This window comes from Ranitomeya variabilis, chromosome 5 (assembly GCF_051348905.1).
Source record: "Ranitomeya variabilis isolate aRanVar5 chromosome 5, aRanVar5.hap1, whole genome shotgun sequence".
Taxonomy (NCBI): Eukaryota; Metazoa; Chordata; class Amphibia; order Anura; family Dendrobatidae; genus Ranitomeya; species Ranitomeya variabilis.
Genome location: NC_135236.1, coordinates 129,372,470 through 129,397,598, shown reverse-complemented (window position 1 = coordinate 129,397,598; position 25,129 = coordinate 129,372,470). Strand labels below are relative to the sequence as shown.

Below are 25,129 nucleotides of genomic sequence, written 5' to 3'. Positions count from 1 at the left end.
GTTGACGTTGGATGGACACCACTTATGACCGATTGCTGTAAGAGCACTTTGGATGTGATCGAGGCCTAAACCATGTAATATATCTACAGGTAATATATGTGGTGGAGCCTTTAAATATAAATGGAAAGTCCCATCGCCACGGTGTAAGCTGGGGTGTAATGGTGCCGCATCCTGTGACTGTGGGGTCTGCAGCATTCCCATCACCTGAGAGAATCCTACAAGACCTGGAAAAATCCAGCAAAACCGTCTGATGATCAGGACATGTCGTGTATTATGCAGATTGTATCTAGAAAGTTCTGCCGCTGGGGAAGGAAAGAAAATCTTAGGTCTCACTGAAATTTCAACTTGGATCGCTGGATTCAGAGTCCAGAGTGCTAACTATTACACCAAGGAACCGCTGCAGCCGAATCGCTCCTCTCCTGTCCAAGTCCCTGCTTCCTCTCAGCGCTCTGCCCCCTCTTAGCCTCCTCTCCGCGCTCTGCCTTTCAGCCCTCTCCACGCTCTGCTTCCTTTCAGCCCTCTGTTCCTCTCCACGCTTTGCCTCCTCAGCCTTCTGCCCTCTCTCCGCGCTTTACCTCCCCTCAGCCCCCTCTTCGAGCTCTGCTTCCTCTCAGCCCTCTGCCCCCTCTCCGCCCTGCTTTTTCTTAGCCCTCTGCCCCCTTTCCGCGTTTTGCCTCCCCTCAGCCCTCTGCCACCTCTCCGAGCTCTGCTTCCTCTCCGCCCTCTACCCCCTCGGTGCTCTGCCTCCTCTCCGCGCTTTCCCTCCTCTCAGCCCTCTACCCCCTCGGTGCTCTGCCTCCTCTCCGCGCTTTCCCTCCTCTCAGCCCTCTACCCCCTCGGTGCTCTGCCTCCTCTCCGCGCTTTCCCTCCTCTCAGCCCTCTACCCCCTCGGTGCTCTGCCTCCTCTCCGCGCTTTCCCTCCTCTCAGCCCTCTACCCCCTCGGTGCTCTGCCTCCTCTCCGCGCTTTCCCTCCTCTCAGCCCTCTACCCCCTCGGTGCTCTGCCTCCTCTCCGCGCTTTGCCTCCTCTCAGCCCTCTGCCTCCTCTCAGCCCTCTGCCTCCTCTCCGCGCTTTCCCTCCTCTCAGCCCTCTGCCTCCTCTCCGCGCTTTGCCTCCTCTCCGCGCTTTGCCTCCTCTCAGCCCTCTGCCTCCTCTCAGCCCTCTGCCTCCTCTCCGCGCTTTCCCTCCTCTCAGCCCTCTGCCTCCTCTCCGCGCTTTCCCTCCTCTCAGCCCTCTGCCCCCTCGGTGCTCTGCCTCCTCTCCGCGCTTTCCCTCCTCTCAGCGCTTTGCCTCCTCTCAGCCCTCTGCCTCCTCTCCGCGCTTTCCCTCCTCTCAGCGCTTTCCCTCCTCTCAGCCCTCTGCCCCCTCGGTGCTCTGCCTCCTCTCCGCGCTTTCCCTCCTCTCTGCGCTTTGCCTCCTTCCAGCCCTCTGCCCCCGCTCTGCTTCCTCTCAGTGTTGTGCTTCATCTTGTACCAAAGCGCATTCGGACGCTGCAGCTGCTTGTGTTTCCTTCCGTGCCCGCAGTGTCACAGCGGACTGCCCACCCCCTGCCATACTGCAACACCTCCTGCAGAACAAAGCGCCGCCATTTTGCGCCTCTCACTGCGCTCTGTCACACCGCCCTTGCAGCAACTTTAAGTGATTTATTTCAGAATCTACACCTATAAACCAACTCAACTTTTCATAATAAACCGGCAACAAGGAAAGAGATACCGAAACAAAGCCACAAATGGCACGGCGACGAGGGTGTACAAAGATGGCGGCACTATGCCCCATTGAACCCGGAAGTGCTGCATACTTGTTTCCGGTTGGTACTGGGCGGAAGCGTTGTTCCTGTTTCAGGGAGGGGTTCGGTCACAGCCGGGCTTCCTGGAGATTTGTCGGTTGTTGCCGATAGCTGCAGATCCGGAGCACTACACGAAGCGCCAGCATGGGAACCCGGGACGACGAATATGACTATCTGTTCAAAGGTAGAAGCGGGAGCGGCGACGGAGGACGAGGGCAGCCGTGGGGGGAGACGGGGCTATAATGGCGGCGGAGATGGGGTGCAGATGACAGAACCCTGGCGGCGGAGACATATAGACTAACGTGGAGGGGCCGAGAGGATGGCCGAGTGTCACCGCAGAGAGGGGAGGAGAATGGCGGCGGCGGCCGGGGGATGCGGGCTGTGCCGGTGTCACATACAGCAGGGCACATCATAAATGTGGTGGGGGTACATGTGCTGTATACAGCAGGCACATATATGGGGAGGATCGCATGTATACAGCAGGCACATATAAGGGGATCGCATGTATACAGCAGGCACATATATGGGGATCACATGTATACAGCAGGGCACATCATATATGGGGAGGATCGCATGTATACAGCAGGGCACATCATATATGGGGAGGATCGCATGTATACAGCAGGGCACATCATATATGGGGAGGATCGCATGTATACAGCAGGCACATATATGGGGAGGATCGCATGTATACAGCAGGCACATATATGGGGAGGATCGCATGTATACAGCAGGCATATATACACTCACCGGCCACTTTATTAGGTACACCATGCTAGTAACGGGTTGGACCCCCTTTTGCCTTCAGAACTGCCTCAATTCTTCGTGGCATAGATTCAACAAGGTGCTGGAAGCATTCCTCAGAGATTTTGGTCCATATTGACATGATGGCATCACACAGTTGCCGCAGATTTGTCGGCTGCACATCCCAAAGATGCTCCATACAAGGCAGGATGGATCCATGCTTTCATGTTGTTTACGCCAAATTCTGACCCTACCATCCGAATGTCGCAGCAGAAATCGAGACTCATCAGACCAAGCAACGTTTTTCCAATCTTCTACTGTCCAATTTCGATGAGCTTGTACAAATTGTAGCCTCAGTTTCCTGTTCTTAGCTGAAAGGAGTGGTACCCGGTGTGGTCTTCTGCTGCTGTAGCCCATCTGCCTCAAAGTTCGACGCACTGTGCGTTCAGAGATGCTCTTAGGCCTACCTTGGTTGTAACGGGTGGCGATTTGAGTCACTGTTGCCTTTCTATCAGCTCGAACCAGTCTGCCCATTCTCCTCTGACCTCTGGCATCAACAAGGCATTTCCGCCCACAGAACTGCCGCTCACTGGATTTTTTTTCTTTTTCGGACCATTCTCTGTAAACCCTAGAGATGGTTGTGCGTGAAAATCCCAGTAGATCAGCAGTTTCTGAAATACTCAGACCAGCCCTTCTGGCACCAACAACCATGCCACGTTCAAAGGCACTCAAATCACCTTTCTTCCCCATACTGATGCTCGGTTTGAACTGCAGGAGATTGTCTTGACCATGTCTACATGCCTAAATGCACTGAGTTGCCGCCATGTGATTGGCTGATTAGAAATTAAGTGTTAACAAGAAGTTGGACACGTGTACCTAATAAAGTGGCCGGTGAGTGTATATGGGGAGGATCGCATGTATACAGCAGGCACATATATGGGGAGGATCGCATGTATACAGCAGGCACATATATGGGGAGGATCGCATGTATACAGCAGGGCACATATATGGGGAGGATCGCATGTATACAGCAGGGCACATATAAGGGGATCACATGTATACAGCAGGCACATATATGGGGGGGATCGCATGTATACAGCAGGCACATATATGGGGAGGATCGCATGTATACAGCAGGCACATATATGGGGAGGATCGCATGTATACAGCAGGCACATATATGGGGAGGATCGCATGTATACAGCAGGCACATATATGGGGAGGATCGCATGTATACAGCAGGCACATATATGGGGAGGATCGCATGTATACAGCAGGCACATATATGGGGAGGATCGCATGTATACAGCAGGCACATATATGGGGAGGATCGCATGTATACAGCAGGCACATATATGGGGAGGATCGCATGTATACAGCAGGCACATATATGGGGAGGATCGCATGTATACAGCAGGCACATATATGGGGAGGATCGCATGTATACAGCAGGCACATATATGGGGAGGATCGCATGTATACAGCAGGCACATATATGGGGAGGATCGCATGTATACAGCAGGCACATATATGGGGAGGATCGCATGTATACAGCAGGCACATATATGGGGAGGATCGCATGTATACAGCAGGCACATATGTGGTGGGGGTACATGTACTGTATAGAGCAGGGCCCGCACATCATATGGGATGGGGGTCACAAGTATAGAATACATACTGTAATACACAATGTCACCTATAATGTTGTATGTAATAGGAGTCACCTGTATAATTTATATAACGTCTCCTATAATATACAGATGTAGCTGAGCTCAGATCCTGGGACATGCGGTGTTACATAGGACTGCAGGTAAACCTGCTACATCTGCTCACGCACAGGATCAGGTTCCATGTCAGCTCTGCTGCATCAGTACACTCGGTATCCGATGGTCAGGGCGCCCGCTGTACCCTGCAGTGTCGGTGATCTAGGCCTCCACTGATTGCAGTGCTGTTTCCTTAAATCCTCAGTAGTTGCATTGCTGTCTGTTAACCCCTCCTGTTGTGTGGAAGATAATGTGTTCAGCAGATTATCATCTCCAGGATTGATCAGTCTCTTCTGATGTAACCTCATGGAGCGCTTTTTAACCCCTTCTCACCTACAGCAGTGTGGCCTGTGGTTCTTCAGCTGTGGTCAAAGTGCAAACCCACCACCTGACCTAATAGCGGTGGTCTCCAGCTGTGGTTGAGCTGCAGACTGAGTCAGATTTTCATCTGATTTGTGTCCACTTTTACTGACACTACTTCATCAGTTTTTTTTCTTACAAACAAACAAAAGGTATTCTGCGTTCCTTCTCCTTCCCTTTGAGGCTGGATTGCCACCTCTGAGTTTTGCGGTCCCACTACAGACTGTGGTGTATGGAGGCGGCCACTAATATCCTGCCCTAAACTCATAGGCATGTCCCCAGCTGTCAGTTTGGGGTCAGGTCAGCTTTCCCGTCCTTACCCCACGGCGCGGTATAAGTGTGTGTTCTAGAGGAGGTGGCCCCGGCGCTTCCTTCCCAGCAGCTCCTCTATGGTGGACAGACCTGTTGCAGCGCAGTCATCTGTGTGATTTTGGCTCCTGCACCGATTAGTCATTCGGGAGTGTGAGCGACTCCTTCATGAATACGTATTATAACCTGTCCTGGTTTTCTGCACAATTTACCTTTAGGACAACTCAGACTTTGAAATCTCCCCAAGTTCTTGGCCTGGTTTTGGATTTTACCTTTGAAATGCCGAGCGAGATTTTTTTTTTTAAATCCTGTTGTTCCTTTCTATCATCCGTTAGGTTTGTGCTAGGCTGTTTTATTTTCTTGGTTGTCCAGATACAGGCCTGCCCCCATGATTACTACGTCACCTAACATGTGTCCCCAAGTACATACGTGTGGATCTCATCCAGTGAAGCGTGTAGTAGAGAATCGATGCCCACTGGCCATGTTGTTTATCTTTGGTCGCGCTGAGAACGGCTTCCTACCCTCCTGGCTTTCGCAGCACTTCTTGATTACCTGTCTGACTTCATCGTTGTGGCATGACACGTCGCCTCTCTGGGCCGGCTAATCAAAAGAAGAGCTGCAGATCCCGGGAGGCAGGACTCCCACTCAGTGACCACATGTTCCTGACATGGCCAATGCACCAGCCCTAAGTATCGGTCCTCTTTTAGGGTTAGCTCCTTAGAATCCCTTTCTGGCATAACCCCAAGCTTGCTGTCCCTTCATTAATACAATTTGGGTCTGTGCTAATTAACTCTTTGATGTAACATACTAGAGTTGAGCAAAAAGCTTTTCAGGGTCCTGGTCCAGAGCCACATTGATGGTCCGCAGACACAGGACCAGTGCTCTGTTCCTACCTGGCGGGGTCCTTGGCGTTTCTCTTCTGATTGGTAGGCCCAGCTCTATGTCATGATAGTAGTGTGACACATGACATAATGCCCGGCCTACTGATCAGACGCTGTGCCGGAGATCCCATCAGGTAGGAGCGGGGCTCCGTCTACGGATTTAGGATGTGGCTCGGGGCCAGGATCTGTACATCTTTTTACCTAACAGTAATGGACCTTTTGCCTGTCATTGGGTGATATTAAAGGGACTTCAAAGCTAATGATTGTGGCCACTTGTAGTGAGAGCTCCTGATATCACCTGCACATGACTGTATCTAGAGGGGGAAGCACAGGAGATGACGTGCTGATCATGGGGGGCAGACATTGTTCTGGCTTTCCTGTTTCTAATCCTTTTCAATAACACCACAGTCAGCCTCTCCCTGGCCTGAAATGGCTGATAACAGGGAGAATAGAAAGCCTCCAACTATAAATAATATGGCTAATAGACCTGGTGTTCTTTTAACTACCTGGTTAGTGAGTAAATGTCCTGCCGTCTGCCCCACAGTGCCGTGTGCCGCTGTCACCTCTGCTGCTGATTAATAATCTGGGCCCTTTGCCTGTTATGGACTTTGAGTTGTGTTCGGGGTCAGTAGTCTGAGCACAGTTTGACCTCTGGGAGGCAGGAATGTCTGGTGGGGCGAGCTAGGAGTTGTGCTAGACTCCTGTGGCCCCTGTGCAGGGCTCCCAGGTCTGCTCTTATATACATATATCTGGAGCAGGGTTCCCCACCAACAGGTCATGTTTTCAGGATTTCCTTAGTATTGCATAGGTGATGGAATGGTTGTCTGTGCAGGTGATGCAATACTAAGGAAATCCTGAAAACATGACCTGTTGGTGGGTCTTGAGGACCGGAGTTGGGGGACACTGATATAGAGGACCATTACATTGTTAATTGCCGTCCTGTAAATGTCTGCTGACCCCCTTCTTCAGTGCTGGGGATGTAGTCATAGGGCCTAGTATATAGTCCGCCATCCTGGTAATGTCTGCACTGATGGTGGCCCGAGGGTCCTACCCTGTGTAGTGGTAACGTGCAGGTGATCCGATGCTTGCAGACGTCACTATACTATGTATCATCATTATAAGGCCGGAGACACACTGGTGCGAGATACGGCCGAGTCTCGCTGGTTAAAAGCAAGCTGTGGCACCGGCACTCCGGAGCGGAGCGTGCGGCTCCATGTTTTGCTATGCAGCTGCACGCTCCTCTCCGGAGTGCAGGTGCCACAGCTTGCTTTTAACCAGCGAGACTCGGCCGTATCTCGCACCAGTGTGTCTCCGGCCTTATAGTAATTCACACTAATGGGAGAGTGACTGCATGGACCGGGGGACCTGGTTGGCAGCGTCTGTGTCAGCATTGATAGGTGTGGATCTAGCAGCAGACTAGTGACTTCTGTGATTCCTTTGCAGACCCTTATGATGGCTCCTTCTGTTTGTGTAGTTGTGGTTTCTGTATATTACATGTTTTCACATGTTCGCTACATTAGCTGCTGAGATTGTAGGGGGTCTTTCAGCTGATGTTTGCAGATTGTGGTTGTGTAGGATACACTTGAGTTACCATTTGTTTCCATATCTAGGCTTCTGGTGAACTTTTATCTCACTTCTGCATTTATGCTGTTGGCAGACAAGTCACCAGGAAATCTAACTGAAGTGACCCTTGTTCCAGGGAAACCTTTCCACGGCACATACCGTAGTCTGAGACACATGGCCCATCCGAGAGCAGGGGGATTCAGCATAGAGGGGACCCTGATATGGCGGATTCGTGACAGAGGGGCTCCAGCGGATTTCAGCTAATCACACCCCCACCAATGTCATATTGATGTCCTATCACATGAAATGGGCATCTGTTTTGGTCCCAGACTGCACCTTTAAGATTTTTAGCCCTATTTTAAAGGGGATCTGTCACCTGTCCTGGCTTGTATATTATAGTAAATACTTGGATTGCCCATGATATAACCGATCTGGAGCATTTCTAGGTTTTGTGCTGTTCCTCTTAGAAAGCATAAAGCGTGTCAAAGGCGTGTGTCCCTGTGCAGTCTGGGTGCGTTTTTGCAGCTTTTTTTTTTTCTAAGGCCAAGTTCTCAAATTCTTACAAAAAGCAGGCTTTGCTTTTTTTCTGCTTTTTGATGCTATCCCCCCCTTTCCCTGTGTTTTTGTCAGGGTACATTTGTCTCTAGTGCATGCTTATAAAGTTTAATACATAAAAAAAAATATGATACAACTTAAAGTTTTGGCACCCAAAATGCATCAAAACCCGTCACCTGGATTTTGTTTTTTTGCAGCTTTTTGTCATTACCCATTGAAAAACAGTGGAAAAACGCTGAAACAAGTGACTAGCTGCATTTTGCAAAAAACATGACAACAGTCGGGGGAAAAAAAAACAAAACATTGTGTGCATCAGATTTCTGAAATCTCATTGACTTTGCTGGCACTGTTAAACCCAGCTGAAGAAAAAAAACGCAACGTGTGAACATTATCACTGCCAGCACTGATTGGACAGTGAGTGATTATGCAGGACACGCCTCCCAGCTGGTAACACCCACGAGGAATAACAGAGGAACAGCTCAATTAAGTTTTTTTAAGAAAAGAAACTCCAGAATAGTTACATTATGGGGACTGCAGTTACTTAGTCGCAGACATGTCAGAAGAGGTGACGGATTTTCTTACACAGGCCACACAAGGCTTGATATAACAGGGGAGATTCATAACACTTTTTTAATAATTACCGGCATCTAAACTTTCAACGTTAATTATAAAAATGAAGAAGCATAAAAAATGAAAACTGCCTCAGTTTTTATATAAACATAGACAGCCACAGTGGTGGACAGTATATCTGTATACACACTAGACCCTTCTAGAAAACTCTGCAGGAAATACCTGAAAATGACAGTGGTCATATACGGTGCATGTGAAGTGCAAGAGGAAATATCAACATGTTAACATGTATCGGATGGAAAAATTGGAAGTCTCTCACCCAGAGACGGGGCGAACAGTAAGATCTTCCTCATCCGGTGTAACAGGAAAGCCGAATCCTCGTCAGGAACATTAGCCCTATTATACCCCATGGGTCAGTATAGTGGCCCTACATACCCCACGACTCCTGCTCTTCCCAGGGCAGTCCACGGCTTTCCATCAGCATACGGTAGTTTGCCCTAGATAGCCCTGTGTTTCTCCTCATAGGTCATCATGGGAGGACATGTGCACACATCGTATAAGATCAAAGGGAAAGCAGTGGACCGGCCTTGTAAGGACAGGAGTCTTGGGGCATATAGGTTTATTATAAAAGCTATGTTTTATTAATCTCGCCTGCTGCTGCTGATTGCAGGTGGTCCACGTCCTCCTTCTTCATGGAGCGGTGCTCACATATACCTGGTGCCAGCTCACAGAATAGCAGATATGAATCTGATCAAAGTACCTGCTGCTGTGACACTTGCAAATCAAGAAAATGGCAATCCCTTGTCCCCTGTGTGACTGCGGTGGTGACTGAGCATGTGCAGTGCTGAGCCATTCCAGCAGGGAACAAGGGATTCCAGCTCCAGTGTTAGGGTCACATCAGCGGGACCCTCAGTGACCTACCTGCTGTCACCCCCTCTGTAGATAGCTGATGCATTGTCATTGTACCACAACCTCTTTAAGATATAAAAGAAGAGAATCAGTAGAGGATTTGTGGATTATTTTAGGGATGTGCTGATTACTATTGGATCAAAGGTGGCCAAGAATCGAATGACCTTTTGTAAGCGCGCTCCTTCCCAACGTATCAGACGTTTGTGGGTGATTGGATCTTTTAGAAATCTTCAGCATTGGCAATAAACCGCACCATGTAAACAGCCGGTATGCTGCCATTAAAACAATGCTGTATGGGGACTTTTCTATATGGCGGCGCGGCCCATCAGTGGCGGCGCGGCCGATCGCCACTTGTTAATGGCCTGAAATCGTCCCATCTAAATGGACCTTTATGTATGAATGATATATAGAACGTGGTACAAATAATTTGTGCGTTAAGGTGAGACCAGAGCCCTGGGCTGACAGTAGCCGCCCTGCACTCTCCTATGTGGGTGACTCAGGCAGCACGCCCTGTGAAGTCACCGCAGTCTCTGGTACACGGCGTATTGCGTCGCTCCTGCAGGCTGCAGACTTCACCGCATGCTTTGTAGGACGATGCTTGTGAAACCCCGTGCTAAGGCCAAAGGTGATGTCTCATCACAGCTGGGAGTTCTGGGTGGCTCCACATTTTTTTGGCCCGTCCCTCTTTGTTATACACCTTCTTTATGTCGGAGAAGTCTGTTTACGTGTCCAAGGTTCTCCATACATGACTTCCTGCCATTATTGAGTGGAATGTGTCTCTTGGCTGGATGACACGTCTGAGAGCGGTGTAGGGAGCGGGCAGTATCAGGAGACCCCCGAGGGGCAGAGGAGTGAGCTCCCTCCAGAATGTCTGTACTTGTCCTGGCATGCATGTACTGCGCTCCTGCACCCTGATCCTTTCTCCTTGGTCGCCCTGTGCTGGATTTGCAGGTTTCCCTCCTGCCCTGTAGTCAGTCCTTTGTTGGACAGCACAGAGGTCTGCTGCTACTGCATACTTTTATCCTGAGTCCCTCCTGGATTGGGGGAGGTGAATGAAAATTCCTCATAAATCTGCCCTGATAACCCCAAATATGCTGAGCTGCTTATCTCCTGCATTTCCTCCATTGCTCCCGCTATTCTAGTACCTGCGGGTGGCCGAGTACCTGGCCAGGGATCCCACCATTGAGCGCAGATCTATCAATAATGTCAGTGACACAAGGTTTAGTGCAGTGTGGAAACTGTCAGTAGTTTGACCGATGTTTGCAAAATATTTCTTAAAATGTCTGGGCAATCATGATAGATGTGTGTAATAACAGCTATGCGGAGCCTGGCACGGCGCTGCTCCAGATCTGCTGTGTCCTACACGTTCTCAGCATTATATGAGGACGTATATCTTTGAGGACACTGCATCCCTGATATTGCCCCTATCAGGATCTATATGGGGACGGACTTTTGCCTGTACCTGCACCTTTGTGTTTGTCATTACAATGGCAGTTTGCGGGTTGCACACAGGTGTCCCGCCAGGTAAAGGTTAAACCCTGTGTAGGAGCGGACAGTGGCCTCTCCCTCTTCAGAAGCATTCAGGCTTGCTGAAGGGCAGGTCTCCTTCATACGTCACCTCAGAAGGAAGTGTCCCGGGAGCAGGGAGACCTGTCAGACGGGTGCACCTGGGCGTTCCTGATGACTTCTCATCAATGAGGCAGAGGTGAGCCATGCTGATTCACCGTCGGGGCAGGACGCTCCCACTCCTTCCTTCAGGTTCTGGCAGCTGGAATGTGCGCAGATGTGATCACCAGGATTTCTACAACTGATTTATACCGACAGCCAGAGGCAAAATGGGACATGAAATTGTTCTCTTCGTTTTTTGTTTTTTTTAAGTGAATCATCTCAACTATGAGCAGCATGATGTAGGTATAGAGACCCTGATTCCAGTTATATATAACTTACTGGGCTGCTTGCTGTCACTTAGCTAAAATCACTACTTCATGAGTTGCAGATATATCAGTTCTCTGAATGCCGAGCTCTGCATAACTCTGCCCACACCACTGATTGGCAGCTTGCTGCCTATGCACAGTGTACACAAAGCTGCCAATCAGTGGTGGGTGGAGGAGTTATACCAGCTAATGACAATGGAGGACTACATGGCACAGTGTTTACTTGTCCTCTAGTGGTAATCTCCTGCTGATGGAACTGATTTTATGAAAACTACAGCAAAGAGCCTGGTCAGTGACGCATCCTTGGAATCAGCGTCTGTCTCTATATTACACCGCTCTCAGAATAGGTGTCAAAACCTGGTGACTAATTACCTTAAAATGAATCCATAGAAGCCTATGTGCAAAAAAAGTCCCTGACAATCCACTTGTGAAGCACGATATGATAAAAAAAAATGCAGGCTAGATTCCATAGACTCTTCCTAACTCCTGTTACAGGGGCTTTCAGTCCCGCTGCACATTTTTATTTAAAGCTAACGGGTTACTAATACTTGGCGACTGCTTTGTGTTCCCGGGCCGACACTTCAGGTGCAGAGACAGAGTACTTGTTCTCGCAGATCATGTATTTGCGAATGGGGCCGTATTCCTTTTATTTTACTCCATAACTGGTTTCTAAAAATGTTGGAACTTGTTTTACATAAAAATACAGATGGTGTATTATTATTATTATTATTATTACACCATGGAGGCACCTAGATGCTGATTATTCATACATCCCGTGTGCTGCGTAGAGTCTTTGCTGCTGTTCCTAGTGTCTGTTGTCTGCACCACTGACGTGTCAGCAGCACTGCAGCCAATCAGTGTTCTCGGCAGCTTGTGCTGTCTACTCCAGCACCTCACTTATGGGCTGCAGCGCTGTCGATATGATCTTGGTACAGCAGACCGCATCAGACACTGGGAACATTAGCGAACACTGTGCTGGACCTGGGGAGGGTGAGTAATCAGGTTGCTTTTGTTTTTTAAATCAAACTTGAGGGCATTGGTTTTTTTAAACCAGAAACCTCATTTAAAGAGGCTGTCATTATATTGATGACTTATCACACCAATGGGGGTGCAAAACCTGATACCCCCACTGATTAGCTGTTATTTGCCCCAGAGATAGCTGGATAGAAGCATTACACAGCACTGCATTGTGTATATGTAGCAGCCCCTGCCGAGTGCTGCAGATCGGCTCCTGTTCTCTTACATAGTGGGAAATAATATCTCTTAGGGTGCAGAAGATTTGTAATTGTATCTCCGCACATTGTGTCTGAGCTTCTAACAAGAGATTTAGAGCATTTAGCGACTCCTTAAGCCGTATGATTCCTAGAAAGCGACTTGCTGGCTTCTGGAAGGAGTATTTTCTAGTCATGATCCGTGCAGAGGTCATAAGGCAGGGAGGGATTGGGAACTTCTACCATCACCTGTCCTGAATGCTGGTTCCTGTGCTACCTTTCATTGTTTTCCTGCCTGTGATGATGAGATAACTGCTGAAAAGTCATCTCTTCAAAACAGGAAATATCAGCCCAAAGTTCTGTTTAGACTAGAAAAGCAAAAATAACACATTACCTTTAGGCATGTAGGTTAGTAACTAAATGTGAATAATGTCTTCTACCTCTACGCCGTTGACATATGGGCGTTAGATATTGGTGACATGTTTTCTTCTTTTCTCTACAGTGGTGCTGATCGGAGATTCTGGAGTTGGCAAAAGTAACCTGCTGTCTCGATTCACCCGCAATGAGTTTAACTTAGAGAGTAAAAGTACCATCGGGGTGGAGTTCGCCACAAGAAGCATCCAAGTGGACGGGAAAACAATAAAAGCTCAAATCTGGGACACGGCTGGACAGGAACGATACCGCGCCATCACCTCTGCGTGAGTCATCCATATGTTATAGTGGAGGGAAGGTTGCTTATGCATTAGAAACACCCGTAGGGGACAGATTAAAGGGAATCTGTCACCCCAATTTTTGCCTAAAAGATGTGGCCACCGCCATCAGGGGCTTATCTACAGCATTCTGTAATGCTGTAGATAAGCCCCCGATGTAACCTGAAAGGTAAGAAAAAGAGGTTATATTATACTCACCCAGGGGCGGTCCCGCTGCGGTCCGGTAGGCGTCACGATCCGGGTCCGGCGCCTCCCATCTTCATGCAATGACGTCCTCTTCTTTGCTTCCTGCTGCGGCTCGTTCCCTGTTGAGGGCAGAGCAAAGTACTGCAGTGCACAGGCATCGGGAAAGGTCAGAGAGGCCCAGCACCTGTGCACTGCAGTACTTTGCCCTCAACAGGGCAGATAAAGTACGCCTGCACATGAGCCACAGCAGGAAGAAAAGAAGAGGACGTCATTGTATAAAGATGGGAGGCGCTGGACCTGGATCGTGACGCCCATCGGACCGGACCCGGACCGCCCATGGGGGAGTATAATCTAACTGGTTTTCTTATCTTGCAGGTTACATTGGGGGCTTATCTACAGCATTACAGAATGCTGTAGATAAGTCCCTGATGGCGGTGGCCCCATCTTATAGGTGAAAATTGGGGCGACAGATTCCCTTTAAGACTTGTCCCCATCATATTAGTGGAAATTCATGTTGTACATGGGAAGTCTCCATGACTGTGCATAGACTTCAATGGAAGCCATCCTTTTATTGCCACTGAACACTGGGGTTTGCGCTGGAAGGCATCAGCCGTGTTTGGAAGAAACTGCTGCCCTGAAAAGTGTCGCCCCGATGAGTGTTGCTCCTCATTACCGAGCAGGGGCATATAGAGGCACCGTTGTAGACTCCTTTTCACAGATTTGAATCCTGTAACTTGTGTTCTCCTTTATCCATGTCTGACATGTTATCTTCTCCCTACAGGTATTATCGAGGAGCTGTCGGTGCTTTGCTGGTCTATGATATTGCCAAGCACCTCACCTACGAGAATGTGGAAAGGTGGCTAAAGGAGCTGCGGGACCACGCAGACAACAACATAGTCATCATGCTGGTGGGCAACAAGAGCGACCTGCGTCACCTGAGAGCTGTGCCCACTGACGAAGCCCGTGCTTTTGCAGGTCATTATTGTTATATGGTTATGCCACTGTACTTCTAACATATCAGGAGATAAACAGATGTGGGGAGTTATAGTCCGGGTCCTGTATGTAGCCATGTAATGATCATATATATTTCCAGGCTTACCACCTCTGCTTATGAAATACTATATAACTCCCTCTCCTACAGCGAGTATAGGGTCCAGTGACGTCACGCGCTACATCTAATACTGAACAGTCCTTGCAGCACATTTTGTATGTCCCATGTCCGCAGAGCACAGGAGCTTCTTATAACATTACACCACATAGCTTCCATTTTACATAATAACATATTTATAGGCTCAGGATCTGCGCTCAGTGCCTCCATGTAAATCAGGCGTACAGAACACTGCATTTTATGCATGTCATGTGGTTTCACTTACTTTCTGACATATATGTGGTCGTGTTCCTCAGATTTTTTTTTTCCAACAGAAGATCTTTGTACTAGACTATAGGAAATGTAAATCCCAGCCATTTACAAACCTCCTTTTAGTTCTTGAAGAGCACATTTAAAGGGAACCTGTCACCAGGTTTGGCCGATAAGCGATACGGCCATCACCTTTCAGGGCTGATATACCGCATTCTATCATGCTTTATTTATGCTCACAACCTGACCTGTAAGAGAGGAAAAAGACCTTTTATTATACTCACCTGTGGGGTGGTCCGGTCCAAGAGGTGTCTCTGGTCTGGGCAGAGAAGTACGCCTGCGCAGGAGCACAGTGCCAGGGAGACACGATGGATGACGTAGGGAGGCATCATTCACACAAAGCAAGAAGGAGAGGAGGCGCCGGACTAAGACAAGCGACAGCCCCTCGGACCGGACCGCCCTGCAGGTGAGTATATTTTTCTTGTCTTATAGGTCAGGTTGGGGGCAGATATACAGCATTATAGAATGCTGTATATCGGCCCTGAAATGTGGTGTTGCCTCATATCGGCCAAACCTGGTGACAGGTTCGCTCTAAGCTCTGTATTCCAGTATGTATGTGTAGTTATATCAGTTCTGAAGAAAAACGATAAGGGGAACATTAAAGGGGTTATCCGATAAAGATCATTTATAATCTGTCCATGAGGGTGACAGCTTTTAGATCATTGGGGGTCGGACTCCTAGGACGTGCACTGATCAGCAGAATGGGGTACTTTTATCGCCATTAAAATGAAGCGCCAGTGCACATGTCCGACTGCTGCTCCCTTCATCCTCTAGGTGATTGCCCAGCACAGCGCACAGCTTTTCCCAGAAGTTTCCTAGAGAATGAATGGAGCAGCGGTCGAGCATTATCTTACTTGACAACCCCTTTATTTACTCTCTTTAGATCCCCAGTTGCAGTCTACAGTTTTGCAGGCTTCAGAGCTGAACTCTTCCATCATAGCTTGCTGGTGCAGTGTCTGCACAAAAACCCATCCTATTTACCTTTTGATAAGTGTAGCCCATGTAAAAGTCACTAAATATTTACCTGATGCAGGAAACCTGAACTAGCCCACTGCATTATGGGAACTTCGCTGGACTGCTGTGATGTCTGACAAAGGTGACCATTGTTAATGACAACCAGCAGAATTGTGACTGCAGCTCTGTAGCCTTAAGGTACCTTCACACTCAGCAACTTTACAACGACAACGATCCGTGACGTTGCAGCATCCTGGATAGCGATCTCGTTGTGTTTGACACGCAGCAGCGATCTGGATTCTGCTGTGATATCGCTGGTTGTTGCTGAAAGTTCAGAACTTTATTTGGTCGTCAGATCGGGGTGTATCGTCGTGTTTGACAGCAAAAGCAACGATGTCAGCAATGTTTTACATGGAGCTAACGACCTGTGACAACGATAAGTGAGTCGCCGTTACGTCACAGGATCGCTCCTGCATCATTCTGGAGCTGCTGTGTTTGACGTCTCTACAGCGACCTAAACAGCGACGCTGCAGCGATCGGCTCGTTGTCTATATCGCTGCAGCGTCGCTGAGTGTGACGGTAACTTTACAGTTAACACACAGTGATTTGCAAGTGAAAGGGAGATTGTCGGCTTGGAAATGCAGTTTAATCTGCCAGCGGGATGCTATAGAGCAGTAGAAGCTGAACAGAGTGGTCATATAGTTTTGTGGGTAAAAACTCAGTGTAAGGGTGCGGTCAGCTGGCTGTATATATCGGACCACAATGCACAGACTGGCCGGCGGCTCTTCTGACCCGAGCTTGACAGTTTCATGTATTTCTATGCAGCTGTCATGCTGGGATCGGGAGAGCTGCCGGCCAGTCCGTGCACTGCACTATAACGTCTATTTTATGTAATGACATCCCTACTATTTCTGTGCAGTCCGGCGGTGCTAATCGGTGATTGACAGCTTTCTCTACATGTACTCGAGCACAGGGAAAGCTGTCAGTCACTGATTACAAGCTGTTCATCTCCTCCAGCGCTATAGCATGCTACTGGCAGATTGCACTGAATTTCCCTTTAAAGAGTAATTTCCATTTTATAAAGTGATGATATGTCCCTTGGATAGGCCATGACTTCATGATCGGCGTAAATGTGACCTTCTAAATCCCAGCCCAGCGGATGAAGAGGCTGCACCACTAATTCGGTCCTGTGACACCCTGCCTCTCCCCCTTGCGTTTTTTTTTTCTGGCACTGCATCCCCTGTGCAGAACAACTAAAATATAGAAGTATTAATGTGGATTGTGTTGGCTGTAGTTCTTGTGGCTGGGATTGACATGGTCATGAAAAACCTGATAGCATAAAGCATTCTCCGGATCGGTGTGAGTCCCATATTTCAGCTCCCCACCAATATTAAAGTGATGGTATATGTCGTAGTTGGCTCCACTGCAGATCCTCGCACTGTAGGAAATGTGAGGCCTGCTGCCTAATTTTTCCCAGCAGAACATCAGTCTCAGAAAAATCTCCAGAAGTCTAGTGTCTGTCAACTTCTAGAAGTATTAATTATGCAACAGGAGCGGCACTGCAGAATGGTTTGTGCAACCGGAGCCGAACTTACAATAGAAAATCTTAATTTATTATCCTATAAAATATTGTGCGGCTTTAGGTCTTTGGACTTGTTTTGTATGTGAAAGCCAATATTCCCCATACTGCTGGTATTAGAATGGTAGGAGCAAGTAGTGTCCCTAAAATGTTAGTTCTATATGTATTAGCAGTGCGATGTCCTCTGCAGATCCTTTCCCTGTAACTCTTCGTTTCCGCACTTACTAGTGATCACTACCAGCTGCTGTCAGTCGGTGCAGAGCAGGTCACGTTAGCGCCCAGATCTCAGCATTTAGCTGTCTGAGTCACCTTACAGGATGTTCCTGTGTTCTGCAGAAAGCTGAGAATGTCCATAAGACACTGAGCACCATTACCAGGAGAGCTCCAGCATTCGGCCGGTACCAGGAGTGCTCCAGCATTCGACCGGTACCAGGAGAGCTCCAGCATTCGACCGGTACCAGGAGAACTCCAGCACTCGACCGGTACCAGGAGAACTCCAGCACTCGACCGGTACCGGGAGAACTCCAGCACTCGACCGGTACCAGGAGAACTCCAGCACTCGACCGGTACCGGGAGAACTCCAGCACTCGACCGGTACCGGGAGAACTCCAGCATTCGACCGGTACCGGGAGAACTCCAGCACTCGACCGGTACCGGGAGAACTCCAGCACTCGACCGGTACCGGGAGAACTCCAGCACTCGACCGGTACCGGGAGAACTCCAGCACTCGACCGGTACCGGGAGAACTCCAGCACTCGACCGGTACCGGGAGAACTCCAGCACTCGACCGGTACCGGGAGAACTCCAGCACTCGACCGGTACCGGGAGAACTCCAGCACTCGACCGGTACCGGGAGAACTCCAGCACTCGACCGGTACCGGGAGAACTCCAGCACTACTATTTCCTCCTGATTTTCTCAATGTTGGCTTGTGTTATCATTTTACACCTATAACCAGATAATGACACTGAAAAGTTTCCCAACACTAAGCAAGGAAGCAGTCAGGTTTTCTTCACTGCTAGTCTCATGATTGTCCAGCCATACCAAAAACTGTACAGGCGCCAGCTATGTGGTGGATGTGACAAATTGATGAATGCTCCCCCGTTGCCTTCATGGATCTAGTGTAAGTCACTCTGATGGTGTGCGCTGGATTAGAAGCCATGATGTCACCTTAGGCTACTTTCACAATAGCGTCGTTTGCAATATGTCGCAATGTGTCGTTCAGGAGAAAAAAACGCATCCTGCAAAGTTGTCTGCAGGATGCGTTTTTTCCCCATAGACTTACATTACCGACGCATTGCGACGTATTGCCACACGTCGCAACCGTCGTGCGACGGTTGCGTCGTGTTTTGGCGGACCGCCGGCACAAAAAAAGTTACATGTAACTTTTTTTGTGCGTCGAGTCCGCCATTTTCGACCGCGCATGCGCGGCCGAAACTTCGCCCCCTCCTCCCCGGACATTACAATGGGGCAGCGGAAGCGTCGTAAGATCAGTGATAATCTCTACCGGCACAGAACAGTACACACCGCTCCTGTTGGCGATTGAGCAGCTTCTGCTGATGTCACGTTAAGAGAGCAACGGCTTCTCTACTGCTCTATTTTGACAGGGCGTGACTGCTGATGTCATGCTGATTGATAGCCGGCTCCCTGCGGCCTAACTTCGGGATGCCGGCTTTCAATCAGCATGACGACTGCGTTCACGCCCTGTCAACAGAGCAGCCCAGAAGAAGAGCTGCTCTGTCAACATGGAGCAGCTGAATCTCTGGTAGGAGCTGTCCGTGACCACTCTAAGCTAGTGCCGGGCTGAATAGACCGTTACTAGGCCTATAGAAAGGAAAAAAAATTATAAAATAAAAGACCTCTTTAAGGTCAAGCTGCTCTGTGACCACTGAAATTAAGATGCAACTTCAATGCCCCTGACACTGTGGTTACTAGGCATTCAAACTGCCTGGGGCCCATAATTCTAAATTGCAGGGTGACCTGTGTGCCATAAGTATTAAGTCTCAGCAGAAGCTCTTGTATCTGAGGGATGCTTGAGAAGTGGCATACTGCACCGAAGGTGAGAAATTGGGCTGTGGATCCCTACCTGGTTAGTATTGAAATTAGATGAGACTAGGGTGGTGAAGATCTTCTAGATATCCAGAGAGCAGGGAGGGGAGAATGAATGAGATTAAACTAAAGTGTTATTTGACGGCTTGCATTTGATACAAGTGGGCTTAAACTTTACCTATTAACAAGAGCAGTATAGAATAATTGGATAACATTTTTTATATTAGGAAAATGGGGAGTGTTTGTCCTGAACACATGTAGTTTAGGAGTCAATGAGGTGGCTGCTAGGAGGAAAACGTACTGCTAGTCATCCTCACACTGAAGTGTTGATCCAGGTGAGAACTGAGAATAGCGGAAAACTTTATGTAAGACCAAGAAGCAAACTGGGCGAGGATTTGGGTTTTAACGATGTGTGGCAATCTCCACTTTGTCTGGGTCAATTAATGTTTTGGGGAGAATGGTAAATATGGCTTCCTGCAGATGGGAAAAGAAAGTTTGGTGACGAGTGTTGGTCAAGAAGAATCCCTTGCCTGGTATCGATCTTGCAGGGACCTGTGGAGATGTTTCCTCAGGGACTCGTGGGGTCAGCTCTAGGAAGTTTAATATTCAAAATGTTGTGACCAACATTTTACTCTGGATAGTGTCTAATAAGTCTTAAAGTGTTGTTCAACTGCTTTTATGCCGATGGCTAGCATTGGGTGGATCTATTCCCGGGACTTCGGTTCATCGGCCAGGTCAGTAATTCTGGCTGCTGGTTGGGAGGTTTGCAAATAACAGCTTCCAGGATCCCCCTCATGGCTGTTGATTAGCGGGGCTGGCTGCTGACCTGACTAATGAACCAAAGTCCCTCAAATTGATGAACCCAACTCTGATTGCTTATCCACAGAATAGGACATCAATATCAGATCATCGGGGTTCACGAACTGGCACCCCCATGAATAAGCTATTTTCAGTTGCGGAGTTGAACAGCACAGCTCAGTCAGCTATGTAGTGGCCACTGCTGGGTAATGCAGATTTGCTCCTACTCAGATGACTAGGAGTGATCTGCAGCACCCACTGCACAACTCACTGAGCTGTGCTGTTCAGCTCTGCAGCTAACATGCAGCCTCCAGCGCCACTGAGAATAGCTGGTTGGTGGGGTTGCTGGGTGGAAGAACCGCACAGATTTAATAATGGTGAACTATCCACAAGTTAGGTCATCAGTATTAAAGTATTGTAACAGCCCTTGTATTTTTTTCAGTTTTCAGTCGAGTTAAAGCACCACTCCTTCAGTGCTGGAGTGGCTCTTTTAACTGTTAGATCTTGCAGCCGGTCATATACTCACCCTCTGCTGTCTTCACCGTTTTTCGGCACCACTCCGGTCCGTCAGCGCCATCTTGTATCGGTAGCTTCTAACTGCCTGGAAGTCAGAAGCTACGTCACAAGCTCTCAATGCAAGTCTATGATAGTCAGAACAAGCTCTCATAGACTTGTATTGGAAAGTGACCTCTTCGTCTGCGCTGCTTCTGGAAACACTGGAGCTGCCGGCATGTCACTCTTCACTGGAGACCTACAGGAGCGGCACTGGAAATGGATGAAAACACCGGAAGGGGAGTATCAGGCAGGGGACTTGCATTTAAAGCACCACTCCAGCGGTGCAATTAAAAAAAAACCCTGCTGGAGTACTGCTTTAAGTCTAATGTGCATGCTTAATATAATGGCATCAGTTGTGTCCCTCCCTCTTTTGGGTCTTGTGTCCGGCTCATGTATTCCTCTTTTACAGCTCTCCTGTTTGAGCATCCTTTATCATTTAGAGCTGTAGCACTCTCTGGTAACTGTATATTACTTATTCAGACACCATATGGCAGTAATGGACAAGTTAACACTTGTATTATGGCAGGATGGAGCTCTGCTATACCTATATACACTGCTCAAAAAAATAAAGCGAACACTAAAATCCCACATCCTAGATATCACTGAATGAAATATTTCAGTTGTAAATCTTTATTCATTACATAGTGGAATGTGTTGAGAACAATAAAACCTAAAAATGATCAACGTAAATCACAACTAATATCCCACGGTGGTCTGGAGTTGGAATGATGCTCAAAATCAAAGTGGAAAATGAAGTGTCAGGCTGATCCAACTTCAGTGGAAATGCCTCAAGACAAGGAAATGATGCTCAGTAGTGTGTTTGGCTTCCACGTGCCTGTATCATCTCTTTACAACGCCTGGGCATGCTCCCAATGAAGCGTCAGATGGTCTCCTGAGGGATCTCCTCCCAGACCTGAACTAAAGCATCTGCCAACTCCTGGACAGTCTGTGGTGCAACGTGACGTTGGTGGATGGTGCGAACCATGATGTCCCAGATGTGTTAAATCAGATTCAGGTCTGGGGAACGGGCGGGCCAGTCCATAGCTTCAATGCCTTCACCTTGCAGGAACTGCTAACACTCCAGCCACATGAGGTCTGGCATTGTCCTGCATTTGGAGGAACCCAGGGCCAACCTCACTGGCATATGGTCTCACAAGGGGCCTGAGGATCTCATCTCGGTACCTAATGGCAGTCAGGCTACCTGTGGCGAGCACATGGAGGGCTGTGCGGCCCTCCAAAGAAATGCCACCCCACACCATTACTGACCCACTGCCAAACCGGTCATGCTGAAGGATGTTGCAGGCAGCAGATTAACTCTCCACGGCGTCTCCAGACTCTGTCACGTCTGTCACATGTGCTCAGGGTGAACCTGCTTTCGTCTTTGAAGAGCACAGGGCGCCAGTGGCGAATTTGCCAATCCTGGTGTTCTGTGGCAAATGTCAAGCGTCCTGCACGGTGTTGGGCTGTGAGTAAAACTCCACCTGTGGACGTCGGGCACTCAGACCATCCTCATGGAGTCGGTTTCTGACCATTTGTGCAGACACATGCACATTTATGGCCTGCTGGAGGTCATTTTGCAGGGCTCTGGTAGTGCACCTCCTGATACTCCTTGCACAAAGGCTGAGGTAGGGGTCCTGCTGCTCGGTTGTTGCCCTCCTACGGCCCCCTCCACGTCTCCTGGTGTACTGGCCTGTCTCCTGGTAGCGCCTCCAGCCTCTGGACACTACGCTGACACAGCAAACCTTCTTGCCACAGCTCGCATTGATGTGCCATCCTGGATGAGCTGCACTACCTGAGCCACTTGCGTGGGTTGTAGAGTCTCTCATGCTACCACGAGTGTGAAAGCACAACCAACATTCAATAGTGACCAAAACATCAGCCAGAAAGCATTGGTACTGAGATGTGGTCTGTGGTCCACACCTGCAGAACCACTCCTTTATTGAGGGTGTCTTGATAATTGCCAATAATTTCCATCTGTTGTCTATTCCGTTTGCACAACAGCATGTGAAATTGATTGTCAAACAGTGTTGCTTCCTAAGTAGACAGTTTGATTTCACAGAAGTTTGATTTAGGCTACGTTCACATTTGCGTTGTGCGCCGCTGCGTCGGCGACGCAACGCACAACGCAAACAAAAACGCAACAAAATGCTGCGTTTTGCGACGCATGCGTCCTTTTTCGCCGAAAGTTGGACGGAAAAAAAATGCAACTTGCTGCGTTCTCTGCGCGCAACGCTTGCGGCCAAAAATAACGCATGCGTTGCAAAACGCAGCACAACGCATGTCCATGCGCCCCCATGTTAAATATAGGGGCGCATGACGCATGCGGCGACGCTGCGGCGCCCGACGCTGCGGCGCCGAACGCTAATGTGAACGTAGACTTACTTGGAGTTATATTCTGTTGTTTAAGGCTGTGCCCACACGTTCCGGATTTTTCGCGTTTTTCTCTAATTGCCTTCCACGACAGCATAGGAGGTTGTCTCCATTCACTAATGGGGGACAGGAGGCACAAGAGGTTAAAAACCCCTCCCATTAACCAGTGTCTTTCCTGTCCCCCATGGAGCATGGAGAGGTTCCTGGTACGCTGTGTGGCCGGCTTCGGCAGTGTTACCTGTTATTCATTTTGCCGGGCAGTGGTGGTCGGGGCCTGGCCTTCCTCCTCATTTCTGCTCCCGTCTCCTCTGGATTCTGGGACCGCTCTCCTGGTCCACCTGCGTCCCCTTGTGGGGGTAAAGCAGACCAGCGATTCCCTTCCCGGAGACTTCCCTGAGCTCTCCGGCGTCTCCCCCTCCTGTGCGCGCTGTGAGGTGACCCGGAAGTCTCGTCGTTCTGCGGCGCATCACTTCCTGGTCTCGCGTTCCTGCTGGGAACGCTCTCGCTTCCGGGATACTGGGAGCACCGAACGGCGTGCGAAGCACTCTGCATGCCTGCTTGGGACTGTGAAGGGGGAGGGGGAAGGCTGATTGCCAGCGCTGGGGCAGCATTTATATTTCTATATAAAGCTGCCAGACGACTTCTCTCAGGTAAGGCTGATCCCAGCATAGAGATGTCCTGCCCTGCACCTGCAGAGCCCAGCGCTCCCCAGGCCCCAGTAAGTGGGTAGGGATAGGTCCCATCTAAGGTTTGGGTCTTTTAGAATCCCCTTCTCATACTTCTCTCCCTCTATTTTCAGGGAGACAAGTCTGCCCATAAAACCTCCAATAGACGCAAATGCGCCATCTGTAACGAAAAGCTACCCTTAAAGTGGGAGAAAACGTTATGCCAATCCTGTACGGACAAGGTGGTCAGAGCCGAACATCCCTCACTAAATGAGGAGATACGTTCATTAGTCAAACAGGAGGTTCAGACCTCATTAGCTACGATTACCCCTCCCCCACCACCACCTTCACCTGGGCCATCACTTCCAAAGAAAAGGAAATTTCAGGAACACTCTGACTCAGAATCGGACGTCTTATGGATCGTCCTCAGCTAGATGGGAAGATTCTCAGCCCCATAAGACTCCTGAAGTCAGGAAATATCTTTTTTCTTCAACATATTGAAGAGTTGGTGGCCGCAGTGTGGAATACTATGGGGTTAAAGGAGGAACCTGTCCCTCAGACCGTACAGGATGAATTATTCGGTTTACATACAGATAAACAAATTGGTTTTCCTGTGCATAAAAGTATCATAGATATGATTAATTTGGAATGAGAACTTCCAGAGAATTGGCTGACCACCCCTCAGATTTTAAACACAGGTTCCCCCTTGACGAGGATTTAATTAAATGGGGTATCCCGAAAATAGATGTTCAGGTGGCAAGAGTGGCGAAAAAGACCGCCTTACTGTTTGAAGACTCCTCACAATTAAAAGATCCCATGGATAGGAAAATCTAGAGTCTGCTCAAAAAATCCTGGGAAACCTCCACTTCTGCTCTCAGGTCTAATATAGCATCTACCTGTGTAGCCAGGTCTCTCTTTCATTGGACAGAGGAGTTGGAGAACCATATCTCCCAGGGAACTCTGAGAGACGATGTTTTGGACTCTCTGCCCATTCTCCAGAGAGCGACTGGGTTCCTGGCAGACTCCTCCATGGAGTCAATTCGTGTTGCCGCTAGGTCTCTGGTCCAGACTAATTCAGCCAGAAGAGCTCTCTGGCTCAAAATGTGGAGTGGAGATGTAGCTTCTAAAATAAAATTGTGCTCCATCCCCTTTAAAGGAGACTATGTATTTGGGCCATCTCTCGACGATATCCTGGAAAAGGCCACAGATAGGAAAAAAGCCCTTCCTGAACAGAGACCTCCCAGGAAGCTTTTTTTTTTTTGG

At 48.9% G+C, this 25,129-nt stretch overlaps 1 protein-coding gene across 1 annotated transcript in view; it reads left to right on the top strand.

Annotated features, from left to right (window-relative positions):
• The first annotated feature begins 1,809 nt into the window (after window positions 1-1,809).
• The window catches only part of RAB11A (RAB11A, member RAS oncogene family), a 38,844-nt gene continuing 15,524 nt past the window's right edge, over window positions 1,810-25,129 (top strand). The window contains exons 1-3 of the mRNA XM_077263287.1: window positions 1,810-1,970; window positions 13,088-13,283; window positions 14,263-14,456. Coding sequence (XP_077119402.1) covers window positions 1,931-1,970; window positions 13,088-13,283; window positions 14,263-14,456 — 430 coding nt within the window. The 5' untranslated portion in view covers window positions 1,810-1,930. The remainder of the gene's footprint in view (window positions 1,971-13,087; window positions 13,284-14,262; window positions 14,457-25,129) is intronic.